General features: G+C 38.5%; 1 protein-coding gene across 2 annotated transcripts in view; it reads right to left on the bottom strand.

Moving 5' to 3' along the window:
• Positions 1-712: 712 nt before the first annotated feature.
• The window catches only part of lama4 (laminin, alpha 4), a 52,292-nt gene continuing 32,719 nt past the window's right edge, over positions 713-20,285 (bottom strand). The window contains exons 22-40 of one of the 2 annotated variants that reach the window (XM_056764202.1): positions 16,970-17,115; positions 16,509-16,671; positions 16,205-16,338; positions 15,651-15,822; positions 15,416-15,547; positions 15,126-15,268; positions 14,858-14,987; positions 11,778-11,915; positions 11,479-11,612; positions 11,192-11,350; positions 9,836-9,989; positions 9,544-9,728; positions 7,270-7,459; positions 4,299-4,454; positions 3,706-3,865; positions 2,968-3,098; positions 2,623-2,716; positions 2,316-2,435; positions 713-1,409 (exon numbers count right to left, since the gene is read on the bottom strand). In XM_056764202.1, coding sequence (XP_056620180.1) covers positions 1,264-1,409; positions 2,316-2,435; positions 2,623-2,716; positions 2,968-3,098; positions 3,706-3,865; positions 4,299-4,454; positions 7,270-7,459; positions 9,544-9,728; positions 9,836-9,989; positions 11,192-11,350; positions 11,479-11,612; positions 11,778-11,915; positions 14,858-14,987; positions 15,126-15,268; positions 15,416-15,547; positions 15,651-15,822; positions 16,205-16,338; positions 16,509-16,671; positions 16,970-17,115 — 2,787 coding nt within the window. In that variant the 3' untranslated portion in view covers positions 713-1,263. The remainder of the gene's footprint in view (positions 1,410-2,315; positions 2,436-2,622; positions 2,717-2,967; positions 3,099-3,705; positions 3,866-4,298; positions 4,455-7,269; positions 7,460-9,543; positions 9,729-9,835; positions 9,990-11,191; positions 11,351-11,478; positions 11,613-11,777; positions 11,916-14,857; positions 14,988-15,125; positions 15,269-15,415; positions 15,548-15,650; positions 15,823-16,204; positions 16,339-16,508; positions 16,672-16,969; positions 17,116-20,285) is intronic. The other variant, XM_056764203.1, reaches the window with a different exon arrangement.

Raw genomic sequence — 20,285 nt, 5'->3', positions numbered from 1 at the left:
GAGTATTTTAGCCCTGAAATGACGGAAACTCTGGGTTTTCCGTTTCAGAATGTGAGCTATGTCAAACCCGAGAAAGCAGGTTAACTCAAGCCTGTTTCTAAAGGAGAGTTAACTTATACTCCGAGTCAGTAACCATAGTAACTTACTCTGTGAACCTAACCTGGTCAGGAGCAGGTTTTCTTTGGCAAACCCAGAGTTTATTTCGATATTCTCCCCTTTTTAAAGCACAAGTGGTGTACCTCATTCATTCTTTCCTTCATACCTTCTCTTTTTAAAAATCGTGTGCCCTCATAATCTTTAGTTAGAATCTGAAAATGCACTTTTGTCCTGTAATGACTATTCATCGTAGATGACGTATCTTAGACGACTTGGGCGGAGCATCGGTTAAGTCCTCCTCTTCAACTGTCAGTCTGCTGCCAGTTCCGTTTCAAAATGCAACAGCTGATTTTATCCAATCTAATCGCAGAGAGAGACAAAAGCCACGCCCACTATTTTATTCACTCAAAATTCCATTTCACTCGGAAATGTGTCAGGATACGGAAGTAAAAACGATCGCAATTTCAGTTTCACAGGGCCTTTAGTCATTTTTTAACAACTTGCATATTTTTTATTTTCAGTAAAAATGTTTGACGATTGATTTGAATTTAATCATTCTGTTTAATATGTATGCTCATACATCAATTCCTTTGTGAATAACTCAATACACATTACATATGTTAGAAAACATCAGCTTTACTAAAGACACAATATTACAGAAATCTGCAAGTTTTCAGATAAAGCAGTGGCAAGTCAAGTGAAGTACAAAAACTTGGCCTATGATAGACGCTCCTAATGGCTTGGTTAATACTTTGACATTGCAATTTTGTTTAAAATCCTTAAACGACCAGTGTGGGTCCCTTCATGAAATTCGCCATGTGATGTCAACCTCTGTAGTGCTTCGAAAGGGAGGGGTGGAGAGAGCTGTTGGTTGCAATTCGCAACCTCAATGTCAGATACCCCAAGATTTTACTACTGGTCCTTTAAGACTTCGATGAAACTGGAACTTACAGTTTTTATTTTTAGCAATAAAAAAAACTGAAGACATTTTGGTGTCAAATAGTGAATGCAGTGCTCAGGTTTGCAATACAATGGTAGTTAACTGTTGCATTGTGATAAAATAGCATTAAATGATGTTGAATAGGTATTTGTTAGATAAAACATTAGAATTACTGCTTTGTTCTTTATTGAAGACTTATTTTGGCGTGGGGTCTCAGAATCCGTCACTCAGGAAGCAGGGCAGGTGCCCACACCTACTGCACCACTGACCAGGGCTGCCTTACTGAAGCTTACAGGAGACTCATTCACAGACAGGTTTCTTATGCAGCCTGTGTAGCCCCTCCTGCCAAGAAGGTTGCGAGGCATCATGGAGTCTAGATCAAAAAAAGTTATGTGAATGAATTATAAACTCTGAGCAAGATTTCATGTAAACCAGTGAAAAGGAGCGAGATTTCTGTATTAACAGAATTTTCACTTTGGGTGACCTATTCCGTCATGTCTATTTCTCCACCAATACCTGCACCCAATAGACCTGGAGAAAACCTTTTTAAACAGCTTTATTGGTCAGTAGGTCAAACAAACAATTTAATTTGAACTGACAGTGTTAGTGGTGCCAAATATATAGACTGTGTTCATTCTCACAAATCCACTGTAACACAATGGCATTTTAATTATAAAACATATAATTTGGTAAAACAAAAGATGATCATAATAAACATAATTGTTTTCTCTACTTTGCACAAAGGATAGAAAGGATTTTATTTAATTGCTTTTCTGATGAGATATCATCACCATATGGCGACACGATTTATCCGAGTGCATTATATATTGTCATTTAAACTTGGTAAAATTCAAATATTCTGAAAAAAATGGATGTTCTACTAGACATTCTTACATTTTTTTTTAAATGTCCATCACTGATATTCTCATCCTCTGTAACATTTTTAAGTACTGTATTTTATATATATATATTTACATTAAGTTTGATGCGAAGAAACACATCTACTTATACCTTCCAAATGCCTACTAGGTTTTTAATTTTCTATTAAAATGTAATTCATTGATCAATGTCTAATGATTCTTACTGATATCAACTTGGTTAGGCATCATGACTTCTCTTTAAAAAAAAATGCTATGGAATTGGCAGTTTTTAAATGGATACAATAATGGTTCTAATTTGTAAGAATTACCCATTTCTCTTTTATCCAGGATAAGCTAAATATAGTCTAGAACCTTCGATTCCATTTTCTAGAATTCTTGTGAGACAAGTGGTGACTAACCTGGTGCTCCACCAATAAAAACTGGTGAAAGAGTATCCTTTGCTGCTTCATTGACAGCGCCAATAACATGATTCACCTCTGAGTCCACGTCTAGTTGCACCACATTAGTATCTTTTATCACTGGAAAGCACAACATATTATGACACAAGTTAGAAAGCGGTAATAATGTAGACAGACAGATATTGTTTACATGTGGTCTTCACCAAGTTGGATTTACGATGTACAGTAAAATGACGTGAAGAAACATTTTATGAATTGCTTTTTGTTCAACGGTTTAAAAATACATTGTTTTTGGATAATTATCTACCTGTGACCTTGTGCCAGTTTCCATCACAGATTCCCTGCCTAGGAGACAAGTATGTGGAAAATTCGCGAATGCCGTTATTCACCACAACATGCACCTACAAGACACCAACAAATCAGTCAAATAACTTCAATGTTACGGATTGACATCTGTAGATTTCTGTGTGCAGTTTTTCATAAACTGATCAAAACTGGATACAAGTTACACGATACAATGAAGTGTAAACTGCCATTTTAAAAGTGGAGAAATCCTGCAGAAACAAGCTTAAAAATCCCTAACATCTTCTAACATATAATTAGACCACATTCAATAGGATGGTCAAATTAATCTATCATATGATCTTCAGACCTGTCCTTGATAGATGTACATGGTGAGATATTCCCGCTCTCCGGCGAACATGTGCAGTAGCACCCCTGTAGCCATGCGAGGGCGCACATCCATCATCAGCTCAAATCTTCGTCCAAAATGAAAGGAGTCATCTAGATGTTTGAAGAAAAATAGCATGCTTTAAGTCAAGACACCATCCCTGGATCATGCTATAAACACAAGATTAATAATTCAAAGAAATCTAGAGGCATATTACAGAAAGTTTCTGTCTTTGGTCTTAACTTTGGGACTAATGATTGTATTGAGCACCACGTGTGTATGTTGGAATATTGTTCCCAACTGTCGCATGAGGATGTGAAATTCCATTTCCCAAGACCCTGCTTGCTTTGAGTCCTAAATCTTTGCATCAGTCAGATCATTGTGTTATGTTGTCACATTCCACTGCATCCTCTGTCTGTCATGGCTTATATGAAGGGCTGCTGGCGATGGTGTTTTTTGACCTGGTGTCTCAAACTGCCAGCTGACAAGAGGTGATGTAAGGCTTATGTTTTGTCTATGTAGTCATTCAAACGCCAAGCAAAGTCTGAAATGATTAATTTATCTATTAATACCTTTTTTATGAATAAAACAGATACAAAATGTAAATGTGACTACAGTATGTGGAGGTCATGAAGCCATGGTGGAAACACTGTTTCCTTTTGTGACTGAAACATAGATTTCAATAGGAGATATGCGATAAAGCATAAAATCATATTTTACCCAGAAGTACATATCCTCCGTCATCAGTGAAGTATGTCCCTGGCTCAGATGAGCCCTCATAACAGGGTGTGACCCCAAAACTTTGGGATGCAGTGCTGAGCATGCGACCATTTAGCTGGAGACTCCTTACACAGCCAGAGAAGCTAGAAACAGATGTCTTCTAAAAAGAAAATAGCACAGCTTTACTGAGGAATCACTGATGGTCAGTTGTTTGTTGGCCCTTTAAGGGTAACTGTCAGACAACAATTTTATATTGAAAGAACAATTTTTTGCAATATAATTTCAATACTGTAAATGTAAACCAATTGTATGGAAGAAGATTTTGAGATCAGTGGGCATTGTTCAATAATCCAACTTTGCACTCATCGGGAAGCAACGTATAGGTTTCGATGACAATACAGAATAGAATGTCTGAGCCTCAATCGCATGATCTGACAAATTGACAATCAAAACATTCCGTGCTGTCTATAAGACAACAGTAACTGAGATTTAATAAACATAAATGATTGACTGTTCTCATAATTGTCATTCTATTTGAATTATTTGCTGCACCTGGGGCCATAGGGGAATGATTTTGTTTGGGTATACTATACCTGAATGTTTTTCAGAGCTCGTTCCGGCGGGACACCACCTATGTAAAGAGGATCTTGAACATGCAGGGATGTATTTCCACCGGGAGCACTTTCGTCTATTACCGTCAGACCATCAATTATCAGTCTGCCCATTTTGCCTCCTCTGATGAAGATAATCTATAGAGAGAAGGTCACATTAGCATAGATGGGAAAATTCTAACCAAATGTAAATTTTCGCTATTTGAGAAACAACTTGTTTTACTTCCCAGGCAGCCTCCTTTGGAGGCCCTAAACAGCAACAGTGTACTTTGTCAGCTTAATACTTTCTTTCTCTCTCTCTCTCTATGATTGTTTTCTCTCTCAATTACAATATAATGGGGAACAATATAAACAATAATGTTTTTGCCATGCATAAGGTATTTTAATATTGAAATAAAACTTACCAATACATGACAAGAAACATTAAAAATTAAAAAGAATTGCTAAGTTGATCTTGTAGCTTTCCTGTAGCTCAGTTGTAAGAGAATTGCGTTAACAACGCAAGGTTGTGGGTTCGATCCCAGGGGATTGCAAATACCTATGTAAAATGTATAGGCTAAAGCAATGTAAGTCGCTTTGGATGAAAGCGTCTGCCAAATGCCTAAATGTTAATGTAAAAACTATACTGAAAGAGAACAAATGTATATGTGTGTTCTTCCCATATGTTAAGTTTGGGAACCTTGCATTTGTTGAAAAACAATCAGGATCCATCAAGTAGGCCCTAGCTATGTGGAGGAAAACATGGAAAAAAATATTTTCGAGGCCACGTGTATTGCATAGACTACAGTTTGGTCAAATACAGTATATATCATGGACATTCAAATTGTGTTTTTAAATTTGCCTATATAGTTCAGGAAACTATCTGTTGTTAGTGTTTCCATTTATTATAATTTTGTTTTGAAGAAGGTAGCTGGTTTAAGTTGGTCTTGTGCTGATCCTTAGCTAGTACTAAGCTGGTTTAATCTGGTTCTTAGCTATAAACTTGCTGCTTGGGACCAGTTAGGACCAGCTTTAACCAGTTCATGACCAGCGCATGACCAGTTTAAACCAGCTACCTTGCTTCAAAACATACCTAACCAGCATAAGCTGTTTTTTGCTGATATTAGCAACGACAATCCGTAAATGATTTGGAAAGTCGGAGAAAGCAGAACTGCCCTCGTTTTCCACACTTTTTTGAACGTTTAAAGGCCACTACTACACCCCTTCTGCAATTTTATTTTTAATTTCTTCCGAAAGTGGTTGAGACACATTTGACTTTGGTAAAAAGTGGTAGGGACATGTCCCACTCCCACATTACGCCTATGGTCTGTGTTAGTCCCTGCCTACACATGCACTCACAGGAATTACTTTCTTTAAATGTTACATCCCGACACCCCTAGCCTGTGGTCGTAACTGTTGGTTGAAAGCATTTGATAAATGTAATGCATTTGTTTATTTAACCTGTTAACTAAAAATATTAATACATTTACAGTTGCTATTGTTTTTTTTTACCAATATAGTGATGAAGGACATTTTGGTAAGCATGGTGGAACGATTATGAACCACAGACTGACTGTGAGCCGACAGCAATCATTACTGATCAACAAGTAAGCGGATCACTGTTTGAAATATGGCGGCTGCTGCTGGAAAAACTATGAGCAAAACACCAGTAGACCGCAGGCTGCTGCTGTCAGTGGACCGCTAACTTTGCCACGGGTGGTCCGCCACTGGCCTGCTGGCCTTATGTTAGATGGGGAGGGGCAAACAGGACAGCGAGAGGCAGAAAAAGTTTTGAAGGGCAAAAAAGTTATGAACAGTGAACAAATTTTTTTTATCATTTTTTTTTAACTCATTCCCCGCCAGCCTTATTAAAAAAGTTGCCAGCCTACGGCAGCGGTTTTTACCATTTCACCCAATTTAAATGGCTCACAGTAAATTTTCAGTAAAGAATATATGGACAAACAATATGTCAAATGAAAGAAAAGAGTCTCAGGTTTTAAACAAAAGCTCCACTTGCTGCATTCCTGTAGCTCAGTGGTAAGACCATTGACTTAGCAACGCAAGGTTGTGGGTTCGATCCCAGGGGATTGCATATGCCTATGAAAAATGTATAGGATAAAGCAATGTAAGTTGCTTTGGATAAAAGCGTCTGCCAAATGCCTAAATGTAAATGTAAACCAAATAAAACGTATTCTTCTATCTTCATTTGTTTTTTATCACTCCGTAGATGTGGGAAGGTTTCTTCAAAAATGCATCACTTTGATTAAACAGCTGAGATAATTAACATTTTTTGTCAAAGATTCTGCCCAGATTACACTCAGAACAATCATTAAAAGCCGCTAAAACATATACGTTCTAGGTTCTGTACTTTTTCCCCAAAGGTGTGTAATAGCTCCACCTGCTGTAAAACAGTACAAACACTGATTGCCATAATAACTCGTCTTTGGCGGGGAACAGTTTATTTTGAAATGACGAGATAACTCGTCAATGGCGGTGAAAGAGTTAAAGAGCGAAAAGAACAGTTTCAAGGAGAGAAATCAGAGAAAGAGAGAGAAAGTCTTTGATTTTTCTCCCCACAAGTTTTTTTTTCACGTTGTGGTTCAGGGCCACTGTATCCTCCCAATGTTATAGGTCTTATTTACTCTGCTTCTCACTTGCCATGTGGGCTGCAGTGTCCATTACACTGTGCTATTTTATGTCAGGGGACAATTTATAACACATGTATGTGTTGCAATGTGTGACCTTGTGTTAATTGTGATTTATTGAGCGTTAAAATAAAGTTGTTCCAGAGATGTTCTAAAGATCTTATCTGGCCTTAATTGCACCATATTGTGACGTGGAGGCGAAAAGCCACAGTAATAAACAAACACATGACTAAAATATGGAAACAAGTTGTAAAAGCCCAACCCCAGTTCATTTGGCACAGAAATTACACCTTTACAGTCATCAGTAAACTTATAAAAAGCTTCCTTACATCATGCCACTTTCCATCGCTGTATTTCTCTTTGGTTCTAATTTTGACATTGATTTGGCCTGTGCTGAAAGTGAACACCAGCTTGCCATGTGTAAGGAACAGGGCCATGAAGTTCTCCTCAGACTCATCTGCCAAGTAGAAGATGAGACCAAAGGCCGATTGCGTCTTCAGCGATAGTGAAAAATTTGATCTACAAGAGATGAAAACACAGAGAATACAAACAGATTGGAAATTAAGTTATTATTCTACTGCACACAGCATTTGTAAAATAGATAATATAGTATACAGGCTTCACTAAGGCCCATAATCCAAATTTTTAATTCTAGTTAGCAGTGGCAATTATTTCATAGCCTTCCATTGTCAGTTTTTGTTTCAAAATGACCTGAAAATATTTAGCACTTCTCCAGTGATGTTACGTTTGTGAATGAATCATTCTATTCTTGAACGAATCTGTTAAGTGAATGAATCGTTCTCGTTCAAATGCATTGACTCATATTTCTTCTTCACTGAAATCTCTCCCTCAAGCACAGAGAGCGTCTAGTCTTAAAAGAGTGTCTATAGCACGAGCCAATGGCATTCCAGCAATGGCATTCACCTCATTCGAAGACTAACTGAATTAGCTGTTACTTCTTACTCGTGCACGTAAGTACATGAAAGAACTTCTCTCTCATTCAACAAATACAGAAACAGACACAATGTGAAGAGCATTATAAAAATAAAATTAACCATGGTGACATGGTTAATGTCACCTTTTTGGCATATACTCTGTCTTAATAATGGTAAAACAAATGGTTATACTGTAAATATCTTGCCTAAATGATAGTTACATTGTAAAAAACCTAAATGACCATTATACAAACATTGATTTACCTGTGGTTTGTACTAAAAAGTTATTTTTATAGGCACAAACAGTGAGCGAATCAGGGAACTCGTTTGAACAAATTATTTTGGTGAACGAACTGAAAAAGAGCTAATCCCTCGAATTCATACAAAATCACTGTAGAGCAAGACTTTAAACAGCTTTTATAAACGGTTATTCCATGTGTAGAACGGTTTCACAAAATAAAGCACAGCTAATAAAATTCTCCACATCATGCTCACATCACCCAGACTTTCTGCTTACAAAACAATAACAATAATTCATTGCTGGACTTGTGTGTTATCGCACACACACATATGTCATTACTTTCATCAGCCCTGTCTGTCCAAAATAAGATAACTGGGTAATTCCATGAAAATGTTTTTACCAGCGGTTTTACTATTGTAACAGCATAGATTTTAACATTTGGTGGCTCAAGTAGCCATGTGAGATCTCTGTTCAAATTTAAAATTTTATAGTTCATGATTTTTCATAGTCAGGAAAGTGCCATTTTTCAGGATTGTCACATCCATAACGCTACATATTCCTCATAAATGGACACATGAAACATAATATAAAGTAACTATTTTATGTTCTATAAGGAGGCATCCCTACTCCATTCATTGGGTATTATTGCTTCAGGATTGTGCATTTTATTTTACACATATCATACAAAGTTTATCGTCTCCCAAAAACCGCAACCTTTTTTGTCATATCCGTAACGCATGTTTATTTCCCGTTTTTTAAGTAGAATTTTTTTTCATAGACTGATATGTTTTTTATGTTTAGACTCTTTCAACAAGGGTTCTGTAAAATATAAATAGATTGTTCAATACAATCGTAACAAATTCATTTTCTGAGTATTTTTATGTCACGTCCATAACGCAAAATGTCACATCCATAACGTTTGAATTGCCCAACTCTGTTTTAAAAATTGTTTAAAAAAATCATGTTATTTTATTGTGTATTCTAATAAATATTAATCTAACTGCAGTTGGTGTGTTTTGATATGAGCCATAAAACTAAAAAAATACAGCTAACTAACACAATAAAGGTTTTTCAAAACAGAGGTATCTCATTTTGGAACCAAACTCTTCATATATACCCAGTTGTTTCAAGTCTTTCAAGTTGTTTTGTATTTGCAACATTACTTGTCATTAAATTACTTGTATTAACATTACGAGTTGTTAATAGTATTGTGGTTCTGTTTCACAGACGCCATAGGTTTACAAAGTCTTCAAAAAGGTACAGAAATCAAAAGTTTAAGAAATCATTATAGTCACTCTCATTTCTGATGAAACAATGTGTAAATATTTATTGAAAGTTCTTAATTAGAACAGATAAAAGTATTCTGCTCCTGTGTGCATGTGGTCATATATTTAATTCCTGTTTCTACTATGAGCACCAGTACTTACTGATATTCAATAAGTTTGGCAACGCCTGTATACTCGTGCCGGCTGTGAGCGGAACCACCGTAGAGGTGACCATTGTTGTTTACTGGTGGGTGGGAGGACAGGTAACATGAGGCATGCTCTGTCTCTGCAGCATCCAAAGGCTTGCTTAGCAAGCCATGTACCAGACTAGACTCATCCCTGCCAACCTAGAAGAAAGAGAGTACAGAGAGTACAGCAACGTTAAACATATGTGCATATATACATACTGTAGATACAGTGAACCTTAGTCACTTTGTGTACAAGTTTAATACACCTTGCGGGAATGCCCTGGTCTATGTCTAGAAGAGTCCCTGCTCTCTTTAGTGAGCATAGCAGCAGGGGGTCTCTCCACCGGGCAGTCCTGTAATGACACCTCCACTTTCTCAATGTAATGCTGAAAGTCCTCTGGCTCTATATCTCTGTCTTGCCTGGAAAACATTCACATTAGGGTTGTCACGATACCATAAACACTTATTTTGTTACTGCACCAGATGACGTATCAGAATAAGTAGTTTCATGATACTGTGCAATCTTTTGGTAATTCATGAATCAAATTGACAAAATAAACCAAAATGTCAAAAATACGCAAATCTAGATGAAAGTTTTGAAAGTCAGTTTTGAATAACTTATTCATCAGAATGTATCACTGGACATACGAATAACTCATACAAATGGAATAAATTAACACACATGAAAAATACTGTAGTTTTCATTTGTTCTTACTATAGTAAACTAAATAAGTGTAGTAATACTGTAAAATATTGCAATGTTCATTCCGTATTTTGTAATATTACTAACAGTTATTGTATAAACTGTAGGAAAAACTGCAATATACTTTATATTTACTATTGTTAGACTCCAAAACACATATATCACAATTCCACTTGAACGATATGGCTTTAATACAGCATTTATACAATAGTTCAACAGCAAAAGTGTGTAGATAAATGAGAAGGAACATCTGGGTGTTTTTAAACCCTCCTTTTAAAAGGAACTGGGGAACTACTTTTTTCTGCCACAAATTCCAGCCCAGCATTACAGACAAACCTCTGTAACCAATTCCGAACCATCAAGTCTTTAAATTTGCACTGTGAATTGCTTGAGAGAGACTTGCATGAAAAAACAGTTTATATGTGAGATCATTTGAATTTTTTGTATTAAGGCTATATACATGTATGATATCTGAAATATGTTACTGCAAAGTTAGTTCCATTGAAACTGTACACATGAAACCAACTTCCTTTGCCATTTTAGTGTGTATAGTGAACCATATAAAGTGATCTACGATTAATTCTACTTTTAGGTAAACACTCCAAAAGTTGTTCAAACTAACATAAAACTATATATATTTGTATTTTAGCATCTGTATTGACTTGACACACATGATCTATTCTTAAACATTCTCCAGTTGAGACCCTGTTTCCAATTTTCTTAAACCTGCCTGGACCCTTAATTGCAGCTTGCGGCTATATTTATACTTCAGATACACTTCCATTACGCTGTCTAAAAGATGTGTACGAAACATTTTTTCCAGACATACCTTATAGTAATGTTAAGGCATCTCACAGGGTTTTATAGCATGGTTTTGTTTTAGATGTTAGTGGTGTAAAACTGTAGAATAGAATGTTACCTGCTTATGTATGCATAACTGATACAGCCAGTAAAATTCTGTATGGGGCTTTCTGGAGAACCACCATAGTAGAAGATATTTTCAGTATTTTCTGTCTCTGATGAGGAGGCTGGCTTCTTCTTATCCAGCTTGTCTTTATCATCGATAACCAGTTCATACCTACAGTACCAAAAGATGATGAAAAATAACAGTTTTACACAATTACATTCTTAGTTTTTTTGGGGGAAAATCGACATTCTTCATTCAACTATTATTATTCATGTTAATATTAGGAGTAAGCAACTGACTTCTGATTGGTCACCGTGGCAACAAGAAAATGTGGTCGTCCATCATTGTAATTCTTCTTATTTGATCTGACTCTGGTTCCTTTAGACTGGAGCACCACAGCTCCATTCTCCAGTGAGAGAGAAAACTCATCTTTCTAGAGTAGAGAGAGAAGCTTGCTCCATGTAACATTATGGGAAAATCTACCATGGTATTAGACATACATTTACCCAACCCCTCCCTTATTGTAGTTATAAAACAATAAAAATGACTATCCCAGTGTGGTAAAATTAGGGAAATAATATATTAAAAAGGATTGTACCCCATCCTTGTGGTAGAAGAGGAGTCCATTGGACTGTAGTGTTCTGAAGTTTAGTCCTCCATCAAAGGATTGGAACGGTGAAATTTTATCTTTAGACCCCAGGTAGCCTTCACCCTTGAAATATGCTTTACGTGACATCTGGAAATATAACATGTTTTCTGTTCTTACTGTAAGTACTGTAAATTTTGCATTATAGCGGTCTAAATACAAAAAAAAATCGTAACTTAAAAACTGTGTGTCGTGACGAATCAGATAAAAATAGAAATAGAGATTCTAAACAAAAAGTCAGATTTTAACACTCAATGTTGAGGTGTTAGTAGCATAAATGTAAAACAACCAATATTCACAATTTCAAATATACGATGCCAATAATGGTAGTTCATTCAGATCTGCCGTTATTAGCTGCTGATATTCAATTGGCCTCTGCTGGCCATTTTTATGTATAAAAGTAATAATGGACTTTGTTCCGAAGATAAACTTCAGAAGTATTTCAACAGTTTATAAAATTACCATAGGTAATAATACAAACTATCAAAATGCAATATATTATATTACACTTATTCAGGTTATTATACAGTTGAAAGAAAAAGTATGTGAACCCTTTGGGCTTACTTGGATTTCTTCATAAATTGGTCATAAAATGTGTTCTGATCTTCATCTAAGTCACAACAATAGAGAAACACAGTCTGCCTAAACTAATACCGCACAGACATTATACGTTTTCATGTTTTTATTGAACACAACATGTAAGCATTCATAGTGCAGGGTGGAAAAAGTATGTGAACCTTTGGGTTTAATAACTGGTTGACCCTCCTTTGGCAGCAATAACCTCAACCAAACGTTTCCTATAGTTGCAGATCAGAACTGCACAACGGTCAGGAGAAATTTTGGATCATTCCTCTTTACAAAAGTGTTTCAGTTCAGCAATATTCTTGGGATGTCTGGTGTGAATCGATCTCTTGAGGTCATGCCACAGCATCTCAATCGGGTTGAGGTCAGGACTCTGACTGGGCCACTCCAGAAGGCGTATTTTCTTCTGTTGAAGCCATTCTGATGTCGATTTACTTCTATGCTTTGGGTCGTTGTCCTGTTGCATCGTCCATCCTCTGTTAAGCTTCAGTTGGCGGACAGATGGTCTTAAGTTTTCCTGCAAAATGTCTTGATAAACTTTGGAATTCATTTTTCCATCGATGACAGTAATCCGTCCAGGGCCTGAGGCAGCAAAGCAGCCCCAAACCATGAAAAGTGAAAGTGACCAATTTGTCAGTTATGGTGACCCATATCCGAGATACTCCTCTGTTTTTAACCCATCCAGAGAGTAGTGAACACACGCACAGCAAGTGATGAACTCACATACACCCAGAGCAGAGGGCAGCTATCGCTGCAGCGCCCAGGGAGCAAGTAGGGGTTAGGTGCCTTGCTCAAGGACACCTCAATCTTTACCCGCCTGACCTGAGGATCGAACCGGCAACCTTCTGGTCACGAGTCCAACCCTCTAACCATTAGGCCACGACTCCCCCCTAAACCATGATGCCCCCTCCACCATATTTCACAGTTGGGATGAGGTTTTGATGTTGGTGTGCTGTGCCTTTTGTTCTCCACACATAGCGTTGTGTGTTCTTTCCAAACAACTCAATTTTGGTTTCATCTGTCCACAGAATGTTTTGCCAGTAGTGCTGTGGAACATCCAGGTGCTCTTTTGCAAACTTCAAACGTGCTGCAATGTTTTTTTTGGACAGCAGTGGCTTCCTCCGTGGTGTCCTCCCATGAAGTCCATTCTTGTTTAATGTTTTCCCTATTGAAGATTTGTCAACAATAATGTTAGCATGTGCCAGAGATTTCTGTAAGTGTTTAGCTGACACTCTAGGATTCTTCTTCACCTCATTGAGCATTCTGCGCTGTGCTCTTGCAGTCATTTTTACAGGACGACCACGCCTAGGGAGTATAGCAACAGTGCTGAACTTTCTCCATTTGTAGACAATCTGTCTTACCGTGGACACATGGACATCAAGGCTTTTAGATAGACTTTTGTAGCCCTTTCCAGCTTTATGTAAGTCAACAATTCTTGATCGTAGGTCTTCTGAGAGCTCTTTTGTGCGAGGCATGGTTCACATCAGACAACGCTTCTTCAGAACAGCAAACTCAAAACTGGTGTGTGTTTTTTATTGGACAGGCCAGCTTTAATCAACACATCCAATCTCATCACATTGATTGGACCCCAGGTTGGCTGACTCCTGGCTCCAATTAGCTCTTGGAGAAGTCATTAGCCTAGGGTTTCACATACTTTTTCCACCCTGCACTATGAATGTTTACATGTTGTGTTCAATAAAAACATGAAAACGTATAATGTTTGTGCGGTATTAGTTTAAGCAGACTGTGTTTCTCTATTGTTGTGACTTAGATGAAGATCAGAACACATTTTATGACCAGTTTATGAAGAAATCCAAGTAAGCCCAAAGGGTTCACATACTTTTATTTCAACTGTAGTAAATACTAATGTATAGGCTACTACAGTATTTTTGCTTAGAGTTGCTTTATGCCATGTGTATGATTGGTCTTGAGTTTTTCATATAGCTAGAATAGCCTAAATTAAAATCTAGTTTAACGTTAAAATAAATGTTAAAAATAATTAAACATAAAATACTAATACGCTACCATGGGTTTTGTGAAAACAATGACAGCAAAATAGTGTTCATGCAACACAAACTTTGAAAGCTAAAAATAAATGACAAACAAAAAGCACTTCTAAGCATGTTTGTTTGTTGAATATAATCCCAGGCCACAACCTAATTTGTTTACAATTGTAATTTACAGACATAAAGAATGTTACAAATTTGTTATCTGTATCAGCAGTTTTAACAAGATAATTTCCTTCAATCTGATCCATAGAAGATAATTTTATGTTTCTCTTCTGTTCATGTGCCACTGACAATTGCTTTACATCCTAAACAAAAATTTAAATTAAAACAATTTTCAATTAGGTGATTTGGGTGTTTGGACTGCAAAAGTGCTGTACAGCTCTAGTAAAGTGCCTTTCATTCAGGTGGCAATAAACATAAAAAAGTAGATATGCTACATACAAATGATTCTTCTGGGCATCCACTGCTGATGCCGATGGTTCCAGGCTCCTCAAGGAGGTTGAAGTCCTTTTTCTGAAACTGAAAGCCCTTCACACATCCTTTCAACCCCGTCAGGTATGACAGCTCTGGCCTGTGGAGTGTTTACATACTGTAGATATGCATTGAATAGTACAAGCAAAGCATTGCTATGGGATCAGCCTTCCTAACTAATCTGTGCACAACCTTCAAGAAGTTACTAAAACAAAGGTTGCATCTTGAGAATTCTCACCTAGAAAGCAGAATGCTTGAAGGAGCTCCTCCGATGTAGATATCAGAGAATGGTAAAGGTTTTTTCTCATTTTCCATGGACTTCACATGACTTTTGTCCACTAGTAGAATGATCTTCTTAGAATTATGATAAATTACAGACACCTGAAAAAAAAAATGGCATGGTGTTAAAAAGTGCAATGCGTATTAATTCGATTATTTACATTACTTCATAAACACAACATTAAAAAGGCACATTTAAAAACCAGAGTTGAGGAATGTCTAAGAAGTGGGTCTAAAGATAAATGTTACCTCGTGATATCTGGCATTGTTGATCTGGAGTTTGGCTAAATTTTCTTCCATGATGAGAGGGCCATTGGTAAAACCAAAGTCGTACATCAGACGGAGAAATCCATTTTTCAACTCCAGCAAAAAGAAATTATCCTGAGAAAGTCCATCACAAATTCAGTCGTTTAGTACATCCACACTTGCGATGTTTCGTATTTAGAATAATTTAAGAACAAGATTTTAAAGAACACATACTTACTCCATTAACCATAAGGAAGAGAATGCCATTGTTGGCTACAGTTCGCACTTCTATATTAAATCGAGTGACTATGCCAATTCGGCCTCTTCTCTCGATGTTGTTGACCAAAGCGAAACCAGTGCCATCAAACAAATAACTTGCCACACGACTCTGAGAGAAAGCCAACTTGTGCCTAAAAGAAAATATTACTGTATTAACTGATCATAAAACAGTGCCAACAGTTAAGTGTCATGTTTCACCTCACTTAAGCACAAAGGACACCAGCAGTTTCTGACCTGTAATCTTCTAAATCTAAAACGTTTACTTTTGTCAAAAATTTTGTTGCCCATTGTAAAGAAATTTAACTCAAATCGCAGTTTTGCAACTGCATTTAAAAAACTAATCTTTTCAACTCTGTTATTGTAAGAAAGGAAAAATGATCAAACATGGGCTAAAAGTTAAGGACTTTATCCTCCTGACCATTCATTAATATTTATATTTGACATTTCAAAACCTACGCCATTCTCTATAGACAACTTTTAAGCTGAACATGGAAGCAATAAACATTTCTTTACCTTGGACAAGGCACAGATGCCACAACATTCATTTTGTGAAGTTCCTTAAAGTTGTACAAACTGATGACATCATTGTTCAACGTTTCTAATTCTATGCAGCCAACTAAAGGAAGCAACATCAATTCCTTAGGAAGCTGAAAGTATGTGAAGTCTTGTTATTTCCAAACAATTAAAACTGTAAAATAAATACACTTATATGTACAGTATTATAGATGGACAAAGTCAGTACACTGTTCAGCTTTGCTACAAAAACATGCCTGGATATGAAGGAATTCACAGAATACATAATAAAAGAGAAAAGCACCTGAACATGAGGGGGTCTTCCTCCCACGACAAAGACAGTGTCTTTGGGGTCAAGGTCAAACAGGGAGTCTGTCCCACTTGCCGTTCCTTTCTGGATAAACTTCTGCTCTGCTGTACTATCTTGACTTGGAACCGTGAGGAACAGTTTGCCATGGCGGCCCAACCTAGCAGAACCATCAAAAGGGTGTCAATCTAAAATGCACAGCAAAATGCAATTTTAACACATTAAAATATGTCTTTGTTTTAGGGATATAGTATGTCACATTGTGTTGTCCTGTAGTTCAGCTGCTGTGGCAATGTGTAAGCAGCTCAAAAACTGTGGGTTTGTATAGCTTAAATACACTCCATGCTTTGGATAAATACGTCTACGAAATGTATAAACTTACATATTAAAATGAATGGCTTATGAATATCACACCATATCTGTCAATGAACATATACTAATCGTGATTGCAGTTTTACCTCTCCACTTTAACAAGGTTGAAGACAGGAGGCCAGGAGGTGACTGGCTTTGAGCTGAGGATAATTTCTACTAAATTTCCTCCAAGTTTGTACATGTACACTAGCTTATCATCCTTTATGATTAGTCCCATGAAGTCCTTTTTTCCCTACACAGAAACACAAACAAATGAAGATAAGCTTTCACACGGAGCCATGGAGAATGTGCCGGTAGATAGCAACAAAAGACGCCCTCGGCTGCGATTCGTTTTGTTTATTAAAAAACGCTACCCTTGGGCAATTCCATGAAAATGTCAACCTTACCATGAATAAATAATGTTTTAACCAACAGTTTTTACTTTGGTAACAGCACAGAAATTAACATTTAGTGGTTCAAATACCCATGTGAGATCTCTCTTCAAATTTGTAAAGCATTTGCTTCATTAATTTTTTAGTGCATGATTTTTCATAGTCAGGTAGGAGCCATTTTTCAGGATTGTCACATGCATAATGCTACATATTCCTCATAAATGGACACATGAAAAATAATATAAAGTAAAAATTTTATGTTCTATTAAGAGGCATCCCTTCTCCATTCATTGGGTATTATTGCTTCAGGATTGTGCATTTTATTTTACATATATCCTACAAAGTTTGCGGTTTCCCAAAAAAATTGTCCTTTTTTGTCACTCCACAACCACATTTTTTTCCTTTTGTAAAAAAGTAAATTTGTTCATAGACTGACATGTTTAGACTCTATCAACAGGGGTTTAGTAAAATATAAACCGATGATTATATATATTTGTAACAAAATTTTTCTCTGAATATTTTTATGTCACGTCTGAATAACGCCCCCACGTCAAAAAAAACACCAAGTGTAAACAGGCCAAAACTCTGACATTTTGACAGGTTAGCTATAGCTTACAGATGCTTTAATGGAGTGTTTTCTGTACATGTTCACGACATGATTGTACCATGGTTTAAATAATTTAATACAAAATATCTGTAGGCAAAGGTTGAGGAATTCAATTGCCATAGTTCAGGAGATAACAGAGATCATCAGCATTATCGTCTTTATAAAGTTAATGTAATGTTTAAAAGTGAACAGTCCCTTGTTCTTAAAGGGTTTTTTCAATAAGTTTTTTGTTTACAACTATTCATCCTCCATCTGTTTAATGCCTGTGTCTGAAGTCTTCACTGTGGCTATTGTGTTTATTGTGTGGTGGGGGTACTGATCCAGGGTCACATCACCTTGGAAATCAGCCCGGCATAAAAGCTGCACAGTCACAAACACTAGTTGAGCTTTGTTTCTCCCTACTAACGTTGTGTTCTTTCTACCAAACAGAATCAAGAGGCTAAAAAGGGACATTATCACGGATCACACGAGCACTTGCAAGACAAAGACAACTGGACACCCAAGGTATCTGCACTTGCACCATTTCCACGTTTGTTAATAAATCTCCATCCGGGGTCCTCAGTTTAAGCTGTCTTGTGTCTGTGCCTTCTCTTACTGTGCCACAAGTGGTGGAGAATGCTGGCACTGGGGTAAGAGAACACTTATCCAACCGCTTGTGTATTCTTTTCTCAGGAGATACATAACCGCTCTCTCTCTTTCGGCGAGGATGGAAGAGGTTCTCCGCCGGCTCACCCATGTGACGGTCCACTAGCAGTAATACTTTGAACAGCTATCAGCCCGACAAAACAGGGAGGGACCGGGGATGGAACAGGTGCAAACACGCAAAGTACGCCGCTCTCCAGACCTCGACTTACGGCCCATCATATGCTGGTAAAGATGACCGAACTGGATGATGTGGAAGCGTACCTGCAAATGTTTGAAGTCGCCGCTGTCCGGGAGGCGTGGGACAAAGAACAGTGGCCTCGCATTCTAGCGCCTTTATTATTGGGGGAAGTGCTACTACGCCCTTCTTGCCGACAGGATCGATGACTATGACTTGCTAATAGCCGTGACCCTAGCTCAGGTCGGCTCAACCCCCGTGTGCGCGGCCCATCAATATCACGTCTGGTCTTTTAACGAGCAGTCTCCCGCTCAGCCCCAAGCCACGCAGTTGATGCGCCTCGTTCACATCTGGCTGCTTGAGGATGAACCTACGGCCTCACAAGTGGCGTAGTGAACAGGAATCGACCGGATGTTACACGCTTTACCCGGACACTATAGAAGATCGGCTCACTATACCGGAGCTGGTGAAGGCCTTGGAACACACCGAAGCTTTGTTTGGTCGAGACACGGGAAAGAGATGGGGGATTGCACCCCGGAGGGCGACCATCAATAGGGTCCCGAGCTCGTGGATGGCCAGATGCCACCTCCACCAGGCAGTGCCCACCGGGGCCCCCGATGAGGCTCATTCGCATTGCCAGAAGGACCCATCGTGGCCTTCTGGACTCTGGTAGATCTATTACTCTGGTCCTACCCGCCGTTGTGTGGCCACAATCGGAGTACAAAGCCACCGTTCCCATTACGTGGGTGCACGGCGACACTCTACATGTGCTGGCACGGCGCATTGCCATCTCTGCAGAACCTTGCACGTGGAGGTGGACATCGTTCCGGAACTTCCTGTCCCTGTGGTGCTGGGCCGTGATTGGCAAGAGTTCGAGAGGCTGCTGACCGCCGTGGTCCGGGAACGCCGGGAGCCTTCGAAAAGACCTACCCACCGCGGCTACGGACCCACCAGCTAGCTCTGATGGCCACCGGAAGCGAGGTGAAAACATTCGTTTTATAACCTTTATCTGAAACTATTTTAACAGATTTCTTCCGGTGGAGCGTTTGGACGGGAGCAGGGCTCCCTGCAAAACTGCTGGAACCAGGTCCGAGTCGTGGAAGACCGGGTCCCTGTGCCTCAGCCTCTCCCGCACTTCGTCATGAAAAATGGCCTACTTTACTGTGCGGCACAGCGGCGGGGGGACATGGCAGGACATCTTGGGCCGCAGAACACTCTCCAGAGGTTACGGGACTGGTTCCATTGACCGGGAATCGACACAGAGGTCAAGCTATTCTGCCAGAATTGTCCCACCTGCCAGCGGACGTCCCCACGGCGCCCTACCCCCAGCCTGCTTATCCCGATGCCCATCATCGAGGCACCCTTCGGCCATGCTGAGATGGATCTAGGGGGGGCCGTTGTCAAAGTCTGCCGGGGTCATGAGCACATCCTCGTGGTCGTGGACTACAACACCCGTTAATGAAGCCAATCCTCTCCATAAGGCCACAGCTAAGAACCCTGTTCATGTCCCAGCTGATGACTGACCTCTGACGGCTCCTCCAGGTAAAGCAGCATTTGTGTATAGTTTGTATAGTTTGGTGTTGAATGATATATGACCATACCTG

This window comes from Triplophysa dalaica, chromosome 13, assembly GCF_015846415.1.
Source record: "Triplophysa dalaica isolate WHDGS20190420 chromosome 13, ASM1584641v1, whole genome shotgun sequence".
NCBI lineage: Eukaryota > Metazoa > Chordata > Actinopteri > Cypriniformes > Nemacheilidae > Triplophysa > Triplophysa dalaica.
This window is presented reverse-complemented; position numbering and strand designations above follow the sequence as displayed.